General features: G+C 40.3%; 1 protein-coding gene across 2 annotated transcripts in view; it reads right to left on the reverse strand.

The window, feature by feature from the left end:
* Positions 1-8,777: 8,777 nt before the first annotated feature.
* ARMH4 (armadillo like helical domain containing 4) overlaps positions 8,778-16,401 on the reverse strand; it is a 144,267-nt gene continuing 136,643 nt past the window's right edge. The window contains exons 6-7 of one of the 2 annotated variants that reach the window (XM_004370897.3): positions 9,569-9,703; positions 8,778-9,353 (exon numbers count right to left, since the gene is read on the reverse strand). In XM_004370897.3, the coding sequence (XP_004370954.1) occupies positions 9,285-9,353; positions 9,569-9,703 (204 nt within the window). In that variant the 3' untranslated portion in view covers positions 8,778-9,284. The remainder of the gene's footprint in view (positions 9,354-9,568; positions 9,704-16,401) is intronic. The other variant, XM_023726227.1, reaches the window with a different exon arrangement.

Genomic DNA, 16,401 nt, shown 5'->3' on the forward strand with positions numbered 1-16,401 from the left:
TCTCTCTCCACGATACCAGTTCCTAAGTTCTTTCTGGGCATGGTTTGTGTCTTACTTATTCTCACTCACCCAGCACTTAACACAGTGCCTGACATATAGAAGCATTCAATAAATACTGATTCAGTAGAAAGCAGTAAAATCACAGTACTCTTGGTTTACCCTGGTGGCACAGTGGTTAAGTGCTCGGTTGCTAACCGTAAGGTCGGCTGTTCCAACCCACCAGCTGCTCCGTGGGGAAAAGATGTGGCAGTCTGCTTCCATAAAGATTTACTGCCTTAAAAACCCTACAGAGCAGTTCTACTCTGTCCTGTAGGGTCACTAGGAGCCAGAATTGACTCCACGACAGTGGGTTTTTCTTGGTTTACCAAAGATAGAATCTCTAGCCATTCTCACTCCCCTTGACACAGACTTTTGGGATTTGATTGGTTCAATTACAAAAACCATTTCAGATTTCTTTTTCTTTCCTTTCTCTCTTACATAAAGAAGGAAATAAGAAAATGATCACTGGAGGTTTTGTATCAAAATTCCTTTTTGGAAGAGAAAGAGCTTTCAACATCTGGTATCCAAACATGTTTCTGTTTTGAAGACTGTACTTATACTTTCCTAGGGTTATATTTTAGTCCATCTAGCTATGAAAAGGAGTGCTGGTGGCACAGTGGTTAAGAGCTTGGCTGCTAACCAGAAGATCGACAGTTCGAATCCACCAGCCACTCCTTGGAAACCCTATGGGGCAGTTCTACTCTGTCCTATTGGGTTGCTATGAGTCAGAATTGACTCAGTGGCGATGGGTTTGGTTTTTAGTCATGAAAAAGTCTGAAACTACCCCAACTATGTGGCTGTGTTGTAAGGCATAAAATTGGAGAATTTTTTTCAAATGCTACTGATCCCTTCCTTTATCTCACTATGAATTAGGAGGAAGATATGGAGAATCACATGACATTGGTTAATTAAAACTCCAGACTCCCGACCTGATACCAGGCTGCTCATTGCTTTTGAAACCAGAGCAGACAACTTCTCCTCCTTAAAGGGAATAAAATAATCCAAGGGGGCGCTCATTTTTGTCTCCTATGCTGCTTGCACTCTGTTCCCATACCTAGATAATTCTTGTTTCTTCTTCTTCTCAGCTCCTCCGTTCTCACCCTCATAAAAGGTTACAGCTCTAAGTGGCATTAGTTTTGAACTTCTGGTCTAGAGACTGCCATCTTAGGGTGAGAAGGTAGACTCCATATTACAAATTATTAATGGCTATCATTTGTATTATTGTTCCTGCTGCTTCTTGAGGAAGGGAAGTAGAATCTTTGCTTTACTAGGTGGAAAATATCTGACTTATCACCCTCCCAACGTTTTTCTGTTTTTAAGCAGACTAGAACAAGGGAGAAGATGACTTGATTCTTTCTATTTTTGTTGCTGCTTCCTGGGGGAAACTTTCTTTTCTTTTTTTTTCCTTTCTTCCTGCTCTGTCTCTAGCAACCTATCTGCAAATTTGGGCTAATTAATAGGGAGTTAGGTCTATTTATATGAACTCGAGTGGCTTATATGAGTGCTGGTTATTTTTTCTGCGTATAGAAATTAAGGGACAGAATTCTGTTTGCAGTTATGTTGACTGCTGAAGCTTATAATTATCAGAGTCTCATAATTAAAGGTCTCGCCTTAGTCCATTACCAGCTCATCAGTCTATTCGTTGGTCCCAAAAAAGAGGTGGGTGTATTATGAGGTGTCTTAGTCATCTAGTGCGGCTATAACAGAAATACCCCCAGTGGGTGGCTTAAACGAAGAGAAATTTATTTTCTCACACTCTAGTAGGCTACAAGTCCAAATTCAGGGCATCAGCTCCAGGGGTAGGCTCTCTCTGTCGGCTGTGGAGGAAGATCCTTGTCATCAATCTTCCCCTGGACTAGGAGCTTCTCCATGCAGGAACCCTGGGTACAAAAGATACGCTCTGCTCCCGGCACTGCTTTCTTGGTGGTATGAGGTCCCCTCTCTCTGCCTGCTTTCTTTTCCTTTTATCTCTTGTAAGATAAAAGGTGGTGCAGACCACACTCCCTTTACATTGGATCAGGGATATGACCTTAGTAAGGGTGTTACAATCCCACCCTAATCCTCTTTAGCATAAAATTACAATCACAAAATGGAGGACAACCACACAATACTGGGACTCATGGCTTAACCAAGTTGACACATATTTTTGGGGGACACAATTCAATCCATGACACAAGGCAAGGAGCCCTGGTTGCACAGTGGTTAAGTGCTCAGCTGTTAACGAAAAGGCTGGCAGTTCAAACCCACCAGCCGCTCTGCAGGAGAAAGATGCGGCAGTCTGCTTCTGTAAAGATTTACAGCCTCAGAAACCCTATGGGGCAGTTCTACTCTGTCCTATAGGGTTGCTACGAGTTGGAATTAACTTGACAGCTGTGGGTTTGGGTATTATGAAGGAGTGCTAAATGTGCAATTATGGGAATTATACTTATATATAAATTTATATTAAGTCAATACTATCATTTTTGTTTTCAGATTATTTTCTATTTCTAGAAGTTTATATTCAATCATTTGAACTCTGCATGATTAAGAAAGATATTTAACTGAACTTAAACTCATTTAAAGTAGCCAAGGGTATTTCATTTTCTTATCTATCTTGGGCTTCGATTCCCTTCCAATTATGTTCTTCTACCTAAGGTAGGATAATTTTCTTGGACAGAGAAGATGGAGGCAAAATAGATTTGTGTAGTTTTACGGTCCCTTCCCTGCTAATGATCTACCTCAGGCAGATGGATCATTTTTATTCCTCCCTTTGCTTGTCTTTATCACTTTTCCAAGCATGAGCCCATTCAGAACTTTGGTCTTTTTTAGTACATTCTATGGAGTCTCTGGGTGGTGCAAACAGTTAAATGTTCAGCTACCAACCAAAAGGTTGGTGATTGGAATCTACCCAGAGGCACCTCAGAAGGTCTGGTGATCTATTCCAAAAGGTCACAGCTATTGAAAACCGTACAGAGCACAGTTCTACTCTGACACACATGGGGTCACCGTAAGAGTAGATTTGATGGCAACTGGTTGGTTTTTGTTTGTTCAGCACATTCTAACGGTTTGTGCCATCTTTTATATCTGCCTTGTATTATGCTTTTTCTTCCATCTTCCTCTCCTCATTTTCTTTCTCCATAACCACACTTTCATATACCCTAAAAAGCACAGAGTTTTTTCTTCAGTTGTAGTCCTGCTGCTTAAGATTTTCTTGTGGTCATAACAAACTTGTCTTGCCAGAAGGTCATGTAGCTACCACCTCATACCAAATAATACATATTGTTTCCCAAAGCCACTTTTTGGCAACTGGTAGGGACACTGATTATTCATGTTCACAGAAATCACCACACCTGTGGATAATTTGATTCTTCTCCCCCAAGTAGTAGACACGATTCCAAATAAGTTGTTCCCATTGTTCTTCCACATGACAAAGGTATCTGGAGGTACAGCGGAAGGGAAGCACTAGGCAGTCAGAATGTTCCATCTTACTGTCTGATATCTATATGATGTTTTGACTTTGAAATTTAACAAAACAAAGAACCAGCTTTGACTGGCTATGCTGAAACCACTTTAAATAAGTTCTAAACCTTGCTTTAAACATTTCCCCCACAACATTTTTTTTAAGCGACCTATTGGCAGAGATGGGAAGAAATCAGTCTTCCAGTCCAGGGTTCTTTCTACCTCATTTCCTTATCTGCTAAAATACTGGGGATAACCCAGACTTATCTTCATAAACATGGAAGTAGCTCACCAGTAGACAGCATAGACCTCTGAAAGTCCCATGATCTCTGTGGGTTTCTCTGAGGAATAATGACGTCTATAGTCCTGAGTTCCAGTCTCAGCTTCAGCCCTAACTAGCAAGTTCTTTGATCTCACCATATCTCAGTTTTATCATCTATAAAATGAGGATAAGAGTAAAATAACACCCCATCCTAGGGTGAATTGAGATGATTTGTGGAAATGCTAAATAAACGGAGGGTGGTGGTAACTATTGTTGTTGTTACAAAGCAGCCTTAATACAAGTCTGAAACAGTGGTTCTCAGTGATGGCTGGGCATCAAAATCCCATGTGGAGTATTTTGTAAGGGTCCATGCTTGAACCTCATTCAAGGGATTTTTGATTCATGAATTCTAGGGGGAGCTGGAGAATCTGTACTTTTTCTCACAGCTCTTCAGATGATTCTGTTGCACAACCAGAATCAAGAATCATTGTTATTGTTGTTGTTGGGTGCTGTGGAATGGATTTCAACACATAGTGACCCCATGGGACAGAGCAGAACTGCTCCATAGGGTTTTATTTTCTTTATTGTGCATTAAGTGAAAGTTCACAAAGCAAATTAGTTTCTCATTCAATAATTTGTACATAAAGTGTTCCATGACATTGAGTCCCACAACATTTTTGACCTATGAAAGAGAAACAGATATTTTAAGAAAGTGTTTCTGGGAAACTGCATTTGAAACAATGCTAAGGAAATCTGTTATCCTGGGATACTAATTAACTCCAAATATTTCACATAAATTAAGCCAACAGCTATGGAAAGAAGCAGATTATGGGAGAGGAAAAGCAAAAAAGTTTAATAGAAAAGTATTATCTTCTGATTAGGGAAAAACACAGGGTATGGGAGGAACTTTCTCTCTGCCCTAGAGGTCCATTCTTTTTCTGGTAGCTTCCACCCTTTTCTCTTTCCCATAATTTTCCCTTCTTCACTATGGCAGGTGTGATTTATTGGCTATTCCAACTAGGAAAAGGCTCTATACTCACAGGTCTGCTCTCCCTTGTCTGTTTAACAAGGAAGCTGTTTTCTTATAGGTGCTGTACGAGCTGTGTTTTCAAATTTACATGAGCATGAGAATCCCATGCTCCTTCCCTGAAGATTCTGATTCATAGGTCTGAGGCAGGGCCTTGGAATCTGAAAGTTTAACAAGTGCCCCTGGCAAGCTGGGGAAACACTGTCTCTTTATCCAAGGATAAGACACCACAGTCCCTGACCCTGAAGTGGGATGCCAGCAGTTCTGGCTGGGAAAATTCAGTTTAAAGGGGAAGGTGTTAGCAATTGAAGCTGAAGCTATCAAACCCCCTTTTCCAGCAGCCTTTACATGTTTCACTGTTAAATGTTTTAAGCTTAGTAGTTAGAATAACCACCGCCCATCTATCAGTTTCTCATACTGTGGTGGCCTGCATGTTGCTATGATGCCGAAAGCTGTGCTACCGGTATTTCAGATACCTGCATGTTCACCCATGGTGGACAAGTTTCAGCAGAGCTTCCAGACTAAGAAAGACTAGGCAGAAAGGCCTGGTGAGCTACTTCTGAAAATTAGCCAATGAAAGCCCTATGCATCACAACAGAATACTGTCTGAAATAGCGCTGGAAGATGAGCCCCTTAGGTTGGAAGGCACTCTGAATACACAGGGGCCACAAAAATGAACTCAAATATACCAATAATCAAGACGATGGCACAAGCCCAGGCAACGTTTTGTTCTGTTGTATATGGAGTCGCCATGAGTTAGAGCCAACTCAACAACAGCTAACAACAAGTTAGAATAAAGAGTTGACTTCTTATTTTTAATATGCAACTGTAGCATACTAATCATATTCTAGATAAACTCACCAGTGCCTGTTATCGTACAACGATTGGCCAGTGCCTTCACCTCATGGCAGTACCCCTAATCCCAGGTTTTGTTCAGAACATGACAACCTTTTCTGATCCCCTTAATAATCTAAACCAACCACTGAAAACCACTGTTCCACAGCAGCAAAGAAAATGGCCAAAATAAACACACCCACTATGCCATCCACTGGACTTTCCACTCAACATGGATGGCTGAGACAGGTTTGTACAGAAATCTATTGTGATCTAAGTAAACTATTTTTCTTTAACCAGTCATGTGTCCCAAAAAATGTCCCAAAGGGCTGCACAGATCTTTCTGTTTAAGCCTAAATTCACACACATGTTCTCCCCACAGTCCTCAGGAAGAATGAAAACATGTGTCTGTTATTTGTGGATTTATTATGCTATAGTTTGAAAGCTCAACCTATTAGCCATGGTCTAGTTAAGACCACAGATTAAGAGAAGCCTGAGGAAAGAGAAGTTGTTCAGGCTTCTTAAATACAACCAAACACCTCATGGGATTTGGTTTCTTGGTTTGGAGGTTTAGGGTCATGGTTTCATGGGACATCCCAGTTAATTGGCCTAATATTGTGTTTAGTGCTTTTGCTCTATCTCCTAATTCGTTGTGTAGTACCCGGGGTCTTAAGAGTTGCAAGGAGCCATCCAAGGTACAACAATTTGTCTCCATTCACCTGGAGCAAGAGAGGAAGAATAGGAGGAAGAAATGGAATGTGTGGCTAATTGCCTCCATGAACAATTGTCTCCTTTGCCATGAGACCAGAAGAACTGAATGGTGCCTGGCTATCATTACTGAACATTTTGATCAAAGATTCTGTAGAAGAATCCTGATCAAGGGGAGGAAACTGCAGAACAGAATTTCAAATTCTCATGGAACCCAGATTTTCTGGAGCCGTGGAGGCTGGATGAACCCCTGAAACTACTGCCCTGAAATAATCTTTAAACCTTAAATCAAAAATATCCCCTGAAGTCTTCTTAAAACCAAACACTAGTTTAGCTTAATTGGTAAAGAATGTCTACCTTGAGCATTGTGCTCTTTTAAGAATTATCTATATGGGATCAAACTGATAACAGCAACTCCAAAGATTACATAGGAAACTTAGGGGGCAGTGAGTTTATGTTAATGGGGGAGGAACAATTTGGAAAGGAGGGTGAGATGGTTGCACAACTCGAAGAATGTAATCAATGTCACTGAATTGTACATGTAGAAATTGTTAAATTGGTGTTATGTTCTGCTGCGTATATTCTTAACAACAAAAACAAAAATGAAATAAACTATATTAAAAAAAAAGAGTAGCCCGAGGTATTAGTGCCATTAGTATCACCTATGTGTAAGGTGGCCTATTGAGTATTGTCTATAAATAGCTTGTCAAGAACAGTAGAGCCACACCATGCTCACTTACTCCTAACCTAAGGAACACTCACAGCTCCTTGGGAACGCTCACAGCAAGGAGCTGCTATTGGAAAAGGAAAACATACCATATCCAATATCAGGTTGTCTCTACTTGTCAAATTACAAATTACTTAGGAGTGTCATGGTTCTGAATTCTATTTTTAAAATCTAGCTTTGAGCTTATTTGCCAATTGCTAACTTCTATTTGTACAGAGCTTTTCAGCTCTCTTTATCAATTTTGCACATTTGCTTACATCTCCTGGCAAAAGAGTTAAAATTATTTGATACAAACATTCTTCCGAGCCAACTATTGTTTAAGAATGGATTCTAGAAAGGTTTCTGTATTGGTTCTCTAGAAGTGATACTTAAATTGATACAATTATAATAGGTGAGGTGGGCAAGGAAAGAAGCTGTGTAGGAGAGAAATGAGTGAGGCATCATTCATTTTACAAAGACAGAAACTGGTAACAAACAGTCCTTGATTCAGCAGCTATTTCCTTATAACGTTGTTTTTAAAGAAAGCCTCTAAAATAGCACCGCTTCCTTGCAGTCTGTGGAAAGAGCACTGAACTGCAGATGGAGGCACATAGCTTGGAGTTTCAGTTGGTTGTATTCCTGGTTCCTCCCCTGGATGTAACTTTGGATAATTGTTTCAATCCTCTGTTTCAGTTCTGTCTTCAGTCAAATGGGGGGATAGAAACATATGTCCTACCCTACAGAGTAGCTATGAGGACAAACGGTGCAACTTGCCTTGACTATAGTAATGTTCTATAAATGCTCTAATAAATGTGAACAAGTAACCTATATTCTTCATGGGAATGACCCAAATCTCTACCCATAAACTCAACTAACAACAAGTCCCAAATGCCCAGACTCCAACCAAAGGGCAGGGAATTACATTCCAAGGGAAACGAGAAGTAATCTAGCATAATCCAATATCCCCATAGCGTGATGCCGTGAGAGAAGCTGGTTTCCCATGAGCTCTGGGGTCACCATGGTTCTGGCCACTGAGCCTGCTTCTACCATAGAGGGTCTGTTTTTTTTCTTTTTAAATAAAAGCCAAATAAGGACCAATGGCAGCCCACTCTTTCCATGACCAAGAACCACAGATGTGGGAAAGCAACATTCCAAGTAATTCAGATCAGTGGCCACACAGAGCCAAACTGCAGAGATAAATGTTCTGGGATTTAAACCAGTCACTGTGTCAAGTCAGTTCCAACTCATGGTGATCTCATGTGTGTCAGAGTAGAACTGTGCTCCATAGGGTTTTCAGTGGCTGATTTTTCAGAAGCAGATCACCAGGCCATTCTTCCAAGGTGCCTCTGTGTGGACTCGAACCTTCATTCAACCTCTCAGTTAGCAGCTGAGCAAGTTAACCATTCGCACCACCCAGGAACTCCTCTGGGAGTTTACCTACCCTCATTTTCTTCTTGATTTCTTCACAGTCTCTTCCTGAAAAAGTCAAATGGTACTGAAAAAAAGAACATCTCCTAATGATAAACATCTAGAATCTGTTGATAGGTCAGTTGGACTTAATCATACTATCTAAGACAACAAACGTACATTAAGATCAAGAGTCAATTTAATGTGTTACTATTTCTGGTACATTTTTTCCCTTGCCAAGAATGAGGATAAAACAGAAGGCAAAAAATAGTAAAACTAGGAAAGTGAAGTACATAATGCAAGATATATATAAATCTAAGTATATTCCTAATGTGCTGAGTGAGAGATCTTCTGGACGAAAAAAGGTTTCATTCGGAGTTACTGCTAGTTTTGATACAAATGCAATACATTTCATGGCGCTCAAGCCCATGGTTTCAAGTAGCTGGACTGCAATCATCAGAAGTTATTTTTTGTTAAGATTTGTATTGCAAAATCAAGCATGCCTTGGTGGCAATAATGACTACTATATTAGTGCAGGTAATCCAAACCAGGGAAAAAGACACTGTGGAAAAAATACAAAATATTTACTCTACCTAATCTAGCAACTCCTACTGAACATGTACGCTGCATATTTATGAGTTGTAGCTCATTGTTGTAGAAAATTCACTACAGCATAAAAACAAACACTGCGTGTTACACTGAGTATACAGCATGCCTTTTCTGCTCAGTACAAGAAAAATCTACTACCCAGCAGATAATGTGACTGAGATGTGAAGAGATGAGGCAGCTTGTTCTTTTTTTTACCCCCAAATAAAAAATAAAATAATAGCGTCACTGACTACCCCAATGAAACTCAGTCCAATTCAGAATTCATCTTCAGAGCTGTCAGCTAAGAGCATTACTCGATCTTGCATGCTGTTGAATTCTCTCTGCTAGAAAAAGAAAACAGAAAAGCATTAAACTCTTTGTGCCACAGAGCAAAGCTGAGAAACAGGCCCACTTGAAAAGACACCCTAACAAATGAAGGTGAGGCCGGGCCGGTCGATACTGTTCAGGCATCATTACGCCCCGTGTGCTTTATTAAGCAAATTAGATAAGCAAAGAATGTTCTGGAACTGATTAGGTGTTGCTGTTGTTTGTTCCATACCTTTCTTTTATGCCTTTTGAAGCCATTTCTCCTTCGGCGATTCATAACCTTAATGCTGTAGAGAGCTCCCAAGATGAACAAGGCTCCAGCTATCCCAACCCCTACAGGCACCAGCATCCCAGACATGTAGCCAGCCTGCATAGAAAACGAGAACACATCAGGAGGCTGAACAGACCAACGCCCTGGGTTTCTCGTTCTCGCTGGATTGCAGCAGGTTTTTAGATGCTTTGAGCGCTTCCGTTTGCTTTGTTGTAAAATAAAATGGCACCTGAACAAGTTATGTTTTAGGGAGAAGGCAACAGAGAGAGAGGTATGACTGTTAGTGGCTATTTCAAAACCTTAGCAGTATTGGAATAAATCAGCCAGACCTAGTGGCACCTCCAGCTACTCGCATACGCACATTTGCCCACATCAGTTTTTTTTAAACTGTACTTTAGATGAAGCTTTACAGAACAAATAGTGTCTCATTAAACAGTACACAGATTGCTTTATGACGATGGTTAACAACCTCATGACACATCCACACTGTCCCTTCTCAACCTTGGGTTCCACATTACCAGCTTTCCTGTCCCCTCCTGCCTTCTAGTCCTTGTCCCTAGACTGCTGTGCCCCATTAGTCTCGTTTTGTTTCTTGAGGCTGTCTAATTTTTGGCTGAAGGGTGAATGAACCTTGGGAGTGACTTCATTACTGAGCTAAAACGGTGTCCGGGGGGCCATACTCTTGGGATTTCTTTAGTCTCCATCAGGCCAGTAAGTCTGGTCTTTTTTTGTGAGTTATAATCTTGCTCTACATTTTTCTCCAGCTCTGTCCGGGACCCTCTGTTGTGATCCCGGTCAGAGCAGTCAGTGATGGTAGCCGGGCACCATCTAGTTGTACTGGACTCAGTCTGGTGGAGGCCGTGGTAGCTGTGGTCCATTAGTCCTTTGGACTAATCTTTTCCTTGTATCCTGTTGTCTTCATTCTCCCTTGCTCCCGAAAGAGTAAGACCATTGGAGCATCTTAGATGGCTGCTCACAGGCTTTTAAGACCCTAGATGCTACTCACCAAGGCAGAATGTAGAACATTTTCTTTATAAACTGTGTTATGCCAATTGAGCTAGATGTTCCCCGAGACCATGGTCCCCACAGCCCTCCACCCAGCAATTCAGTCCCTCAGAGAGTTTGGATGTGTCTGTGGAGCTTCCATGACCTTTCCTTGTACAAGTTGTGCTGGCTTCCCCAGTATTGTCCACATCAATTTTTGGTGACAGAAATACAATTTGAATTAAAGATGGGCAAAGTGAGCTTCTAAACACTAGAACTATTAAAATGCTATAAATGGAAAATATCAGTCTGAGTCAAGGTTCAAAGGAGGTGAAGTGTCTTCTGGAATACTGTTTCTTTGAGGGTAGAAGGAGGGCGTTGACATGTTACGGATTGAACTGTGCCCCCCCAAAATATGTGTTGAAATCCTAACCCTGTACCTGTAGATGTAATCCTGTTTAAAAATAGGGTTTATCTTTTGTTATGTTAATATGGTCATACCAGTGTATGACTAAACTTAATCACTTCCGAGTTATAAAAAAAATTAGAATGGACACAGACACACAGACAGGGAAGACATGCCACATGAGGATTGTCTACAAACCAAGGAACACCAAAGAACCAAGGAATGCCTGGAGCTACCGACCAGAAAGGAATTGACATGGCCAAGATCTTGATTTGGACTTACAGCCTCCAAAACTGTGAGAAAATAAATGTTTGTTTTTTAAAGTCACCCACATGTTGTATTTGTGTTATAGCAACACTAGATACCTAAGACAATGTGGACAGTCTGCTCTCAATCTTAGTCAGCTGCACTTGAGTAAGGAGAGAGGAAAGAGCTTGTAAATAAGTAAAAGGTGGGAGCTTCTGGAAACAATAGGGAAGACAAGACCCGCAAAGAAATGAGATGCTGACACAAAGGCAAAAAAGACAAGGACAAGGAGAGAGTGTGCACATAAAGTGGACGAATTAATGTATATAAAAAGGCATAAATCTGCTCAGTGGGCAAGACCAAAGCTGGGGGTTGGGAGGGAATTCTGAGAATCCCAAGCCCCAAGGAAAAGAATTGGCAGGGAGGACACAAAGATAACTGCCTACGACATCAGTACCTCTGAGAGTGACTGGAGGTATCAAATCCATGTGTGTCCCCACTGTCCCAAGGTGTCACTATGGACACTGCAGTGCTGAGGATGCAAGCAAATCTCCACACATCTCTGGATTTGGGTAAGTTGCTCAGGATCTATCCTCGAGTTCGGGGCAGAGGCCATTAAACTAAGGGTGCAATCTGTTTCTTGGCTGATAAGTCACCTGTGGGCTTTTCCTATACTACCTTAGAGCTCTTTCATGGGGCAACATAGATACTGATTTTCCTTCCAAGAAAGCCCCTCCTACCTGGAAAAGTACATAGACTTTTCTTTTTTTAAACAAAGGTGTAACAAGTACTGGGGGAAAAAAAAAAAACTGTTGCCACAGAGTCGATTCTGATGCATGGCAACCCCATGTGTGTCAGAGTAGAACTGTGCTCCATACGGGTTTCAATGGCTGATTTTTCAGAAGTAGATCACCAGGCCTTTCTTCTGAGGTGCCTCTGGATGGATCCAAACCCCCATCCTTTCAGTTAGTAGCTGAGCACTTATCTGTTTGTCCCACCCAGGGACTCCACAAGTACTTTGCCTGTTGCCATCTAGTCAATTCCAACTCATAGCAACCCGACAGGACAGAGTAGAACTGTTCCATAGGGTTTCCAAGGGTGGCTGGTGGATTTGAACTGCTGACCTTTTGATTAGCAGCCGAGCTATTAACTACTGTACCACCAGGGCTCCACAAGTACTTTAGACAGGTATTATTTGGGGAAAGGGGGCAGAGAACATGATTCTGTCCATTTATTTAACTGACTAAAATTTCTAATATAGCACAAGCTATTTCTAGTTATCTTTCAGAATGAGCCCAAAACAGAGAGGGACAGAGAATAAAATTTTTCCAAAAAGTGCTGGAGTATGCAGGCCGTGATGCTTTCCCAACATTTTTAGAAGCAAACCAAAGACCACAGGAATAAACGAGACCTCACAAAACGGCAGCCCCATCCTTGCTTCTGCCTTCCCTAGTCTCAATAGGGCAGAATGTGGAAATTTTTCCATTAATTGGAGAACAGTAGTGTTGTTCAACAGCATACTAAGTGTTTTTCCCCAAGAAACAAAGCCCAGTCATCTTTCAGGAAATTAATATGCTTTGCAGGAAGCCTAAACTTTTTCTGAAGTTCTTCCAGACCTACTTAAGGCTTATAAAATCTCTGTAATTTTCCAAGTGGAGAGATGCTGGCCAATAGCAAAGTTACAGTGCTCTCACCAGAACTGTGAATATTTTTTTCAAATCACCATTCCCAGTGCATGGAAACATATATGCACATGCTGAAATATAACAAACTTTAAGCCCAGTGGGTTAGGCTTTACAGAACTGTGCATTCAAAGGTTGATATTAAAGCTTTTGGAGGATCAACTTAATCCCTGTGTGGGACTCCTGGTACTATGTACCTCAACCTCTCACCATAACATTTATATTCCAAAATATGTCACTCTTTCCATATTTCTTATCTACACGTTTAGACTTCTTGTTCTAGAGCATTAAATCATGTCAGTATCATAAAAATTCAGTTAACATCACCCTTCTCTCCTCTTTTTAGACTTTTTTTTTTTTGTGGCATTTGCCAGTTCTTTGAAATTACAAGTAAATTACAAGATGGGAACAAAGTAACTTATCCTCCTCAAATATAATTTAACTGTTCCTCTTTCAAAATTGACTAAGGGAAAATAAGGTCTTCTCTTGGAATCGTTTATTGTTTTTCTGATTCTGTAGGTCTGGGTAGGGCTCCAGATTTGCATCTCTAACAAGGTCCCAGGTGGTGCTGATGCTGCTGATCCTGACCATCCAATGACAGCCACTGTTAGGAAGTATAGCTGGGTCATTCTTTTTTCTAGATGATTTCCTAAAGCTAGAAGAAATAGAATGGTTTTGGTGACATAACAACAGGACTGGTTTTCATTACACAATTCATTACACATATCTTTAGTTTTTGAGAAGCAATTCAGCGGTTAAAAAGATCTATCAATAGGTAGCCAAGTTAGGATTGGTCTAATAAGCCTCACCAGCTTGGACATTTAACCAGGAAGAATGTTAATGATGGAATGAGTATAGCGGTTGTCCCTCAATATCCACTTTTCTCTTCTTCTATTGCAGTGAAAAAAAAGTTGTCGTTGAGTCAAGGTGACCCTGTGTTGGTCAGGGTAGAACTATGCTCCACAGAGTTTTCAATGGCTGATTTTTCAGAAGTAAATCACCAGATCTTTCTTCCAAGAAGCCCTGGTGGCACAGTGGTTAAGAGCTCGGCTGCTAACCAAAAGGTTGACAGTTCAATTCCACCAGCCACTCCTTGGAAACCCTATAGAGTAGTTCTACTCTGTCCTCTAGGGTCACTATGAGTCAAAATCAACTCAAAAGCAATGGGGAGGAGTGCTTTTTATCCTCCCCTTTAAGAGGGGAGGGGTATCTTTATCCTCCTCTTTTTTGTCCTTTCTTCTGCTTAGAATGTGGACAGTGCTAAGTTGGAACTGCCATCCACGACCACGAGGTGGTCTTGCAAAGAAGGTCACTAAGGGAGAGGCATCAAATAGAAGGAGCCTGAGCCCTGACGCTGTGTAGCTGCTCACTTGTTTGGCTGCCACATGTAGGCTCCTAAGTGGGACACAGACAAACTTCTATCTTGGTTAAGTCTCTGCTATTGGGGGTTGTCTGTCATTTATCACTGGTTGTTTTTTTTTCCCTTTTTATTGTTGTAAAAATATAGCTAACACTCATTGCTGATCCTAATCCTAACTAATATAGGGACTAAACAGCAACAAAAGGACTAATTTAGAACTTTTTAAAACACCATCCTTTCTAGAGCCCAGCAATCTAATAAGAAAACCAATATTCGAACAATTAAAGGAAGCTAAACTGAGAAGGAGTCCTGGTTTAGCTGAAGAGCCCAGTTAAATAGGTAGTTTAATTTTCAGTTCTAGGGGATTCTGTGACTTTCACAGAAGAGGTAATTATTTCACTCTCAAAATTTCTGAAGATAATGACTAACAAGACTGTTATAGAAAAACAGGGAGATATGAAGATATATATGTGTGTGTGCATATACATGTATGTCTATATATATGTATATATACATATACACAAATACATATGAATGCATGTGTCAAGTGAGCGTGTAATATTTCAAGCGCAGGGGAGGGGGATATATAGGAAAGATTAGAGTGGGTCCTTCCAAGAGAAAGTCAAATATAAAGACATAAGGCATTAAACAGGACAACTGCAGTTAGAAACTCAGATTTTCTTCCTTCTTTTTAAATTAAGACTTAACTAAAAAAAAAAAAAATACTACAGAAGAAAGTGAAGACACACATAAAATCATTTCCCTTGGTGAAAAGGTGCCGGGAGAAGCTGCCAGGCCTTCGAGACAAGATAAGAAGGAAGGGCCCGTAGCAATAGAAAATATAGCCTTTCTCTGAAGCTGCACAGATTTTTAAAGGGGGTGGTGAAGCTATATATACATACAGGTAAGAAATTTTGTAATATCCAACTTCAAATGGGCTACATGCCAAAATTTATTTTCTTAAATCTATTTTTTGTCCTGTTTTGTAAATCAGGATATTGTCTACAGAAAAAATGACATATGGACTCCTAGATTAACATACCAATTCCTGTTTAATTTTCATTGCATCATATTTTCCACAGAAAAATAAGAGGAACGTTCCCAGGGTAAATATATCCAGTTTTAAACTTTTGAGCTTTTCTTAGCCCAAATCTTACTCCATTCATCTTATCCTATCTCCTTTGGATAGCTGGACCCATTACACATACCAAAATGGCCCCCACTGCCTCAAGAGGCTTAAAATTTTTCAATGTCATTTTTAATGTATATGAATACAAAATCTCATTCACAAAAACTATACGTACTGAATTCTACTAAGCAGAAAAATAACAGTGAGGAGAATTAATAATTTTAATTGAAGTGGAATGTTATATTTTCTTTTTTATTCTTTAACATTAAGCTGTAGTAAAAGAAATATTAATCATTCAAATATGGGAAGAATTGGCCCTAAATAATTGAAAAGGTAGGGACCACCATCAACAGAAGTATATTCTGAAGCTGGTGAATCGGAGGTAACTCAATATCTGGCGGATGAAAAGATTTTCATTTAACTAAAACCCCAGTTAAATCTGAGCTGGGCTACAGTAATGGAATCTGACACAGGCTACGGCAAGAAATTCAGGACCCATCAATATTTGTATGAGTAATTCCAGTTTAAAATTACATGATAACCAAAAATGAAAGCTTGGAGAGGATTGAAAATCAAAAGAAAATGAAAAATATGAACCTAGAAGAAAGTTAATATTGTCAATCATGTAGATGGCAGAATTAAAGCAAGAGAGGAAAATATTTGTCTATAATTGACCATTCCTGCAGGTCAGCTTATTAACATTTATTAAGTAGTGGCACTATAAAAGTCTACATAAAGGTAAAGGAATTTCTAAGGAGAGAGCTCAGGTATTAGAGTGTTTTTGTCTCACAACCACTATGGTTTACACATGCCTTTTCTATCCACAGGTTCCCTGGTGGCACAGTGGTTTAGAGCTCGCCTGCTAACCAAAAGGTCAGCAGTTCAAATCCACCAGCTGCTCCTTGGAAACACTATGGGGCAGTTTTACTCTTGTCCTATAGGGTCGCTATGAGTTGGAATCAACTCCACAGCAATGAGTTGTTTTTT

Source organism: Trichechus manatus, unplaced genomic scaffold (assembly GCF_000243295.1).
Source record: "Trichechus manatus latirostris isolate Lorelei unplaced genomic scaffold, TriManLat1.0 scaffold00010, whole genome shotgun sequence".
Taxonomy (NCBI): Eukaryota; Metazoa; Chordata; class Mammalia; order Sirenia; family Trichechidae; genus Trichechus; species Trichechus manatus.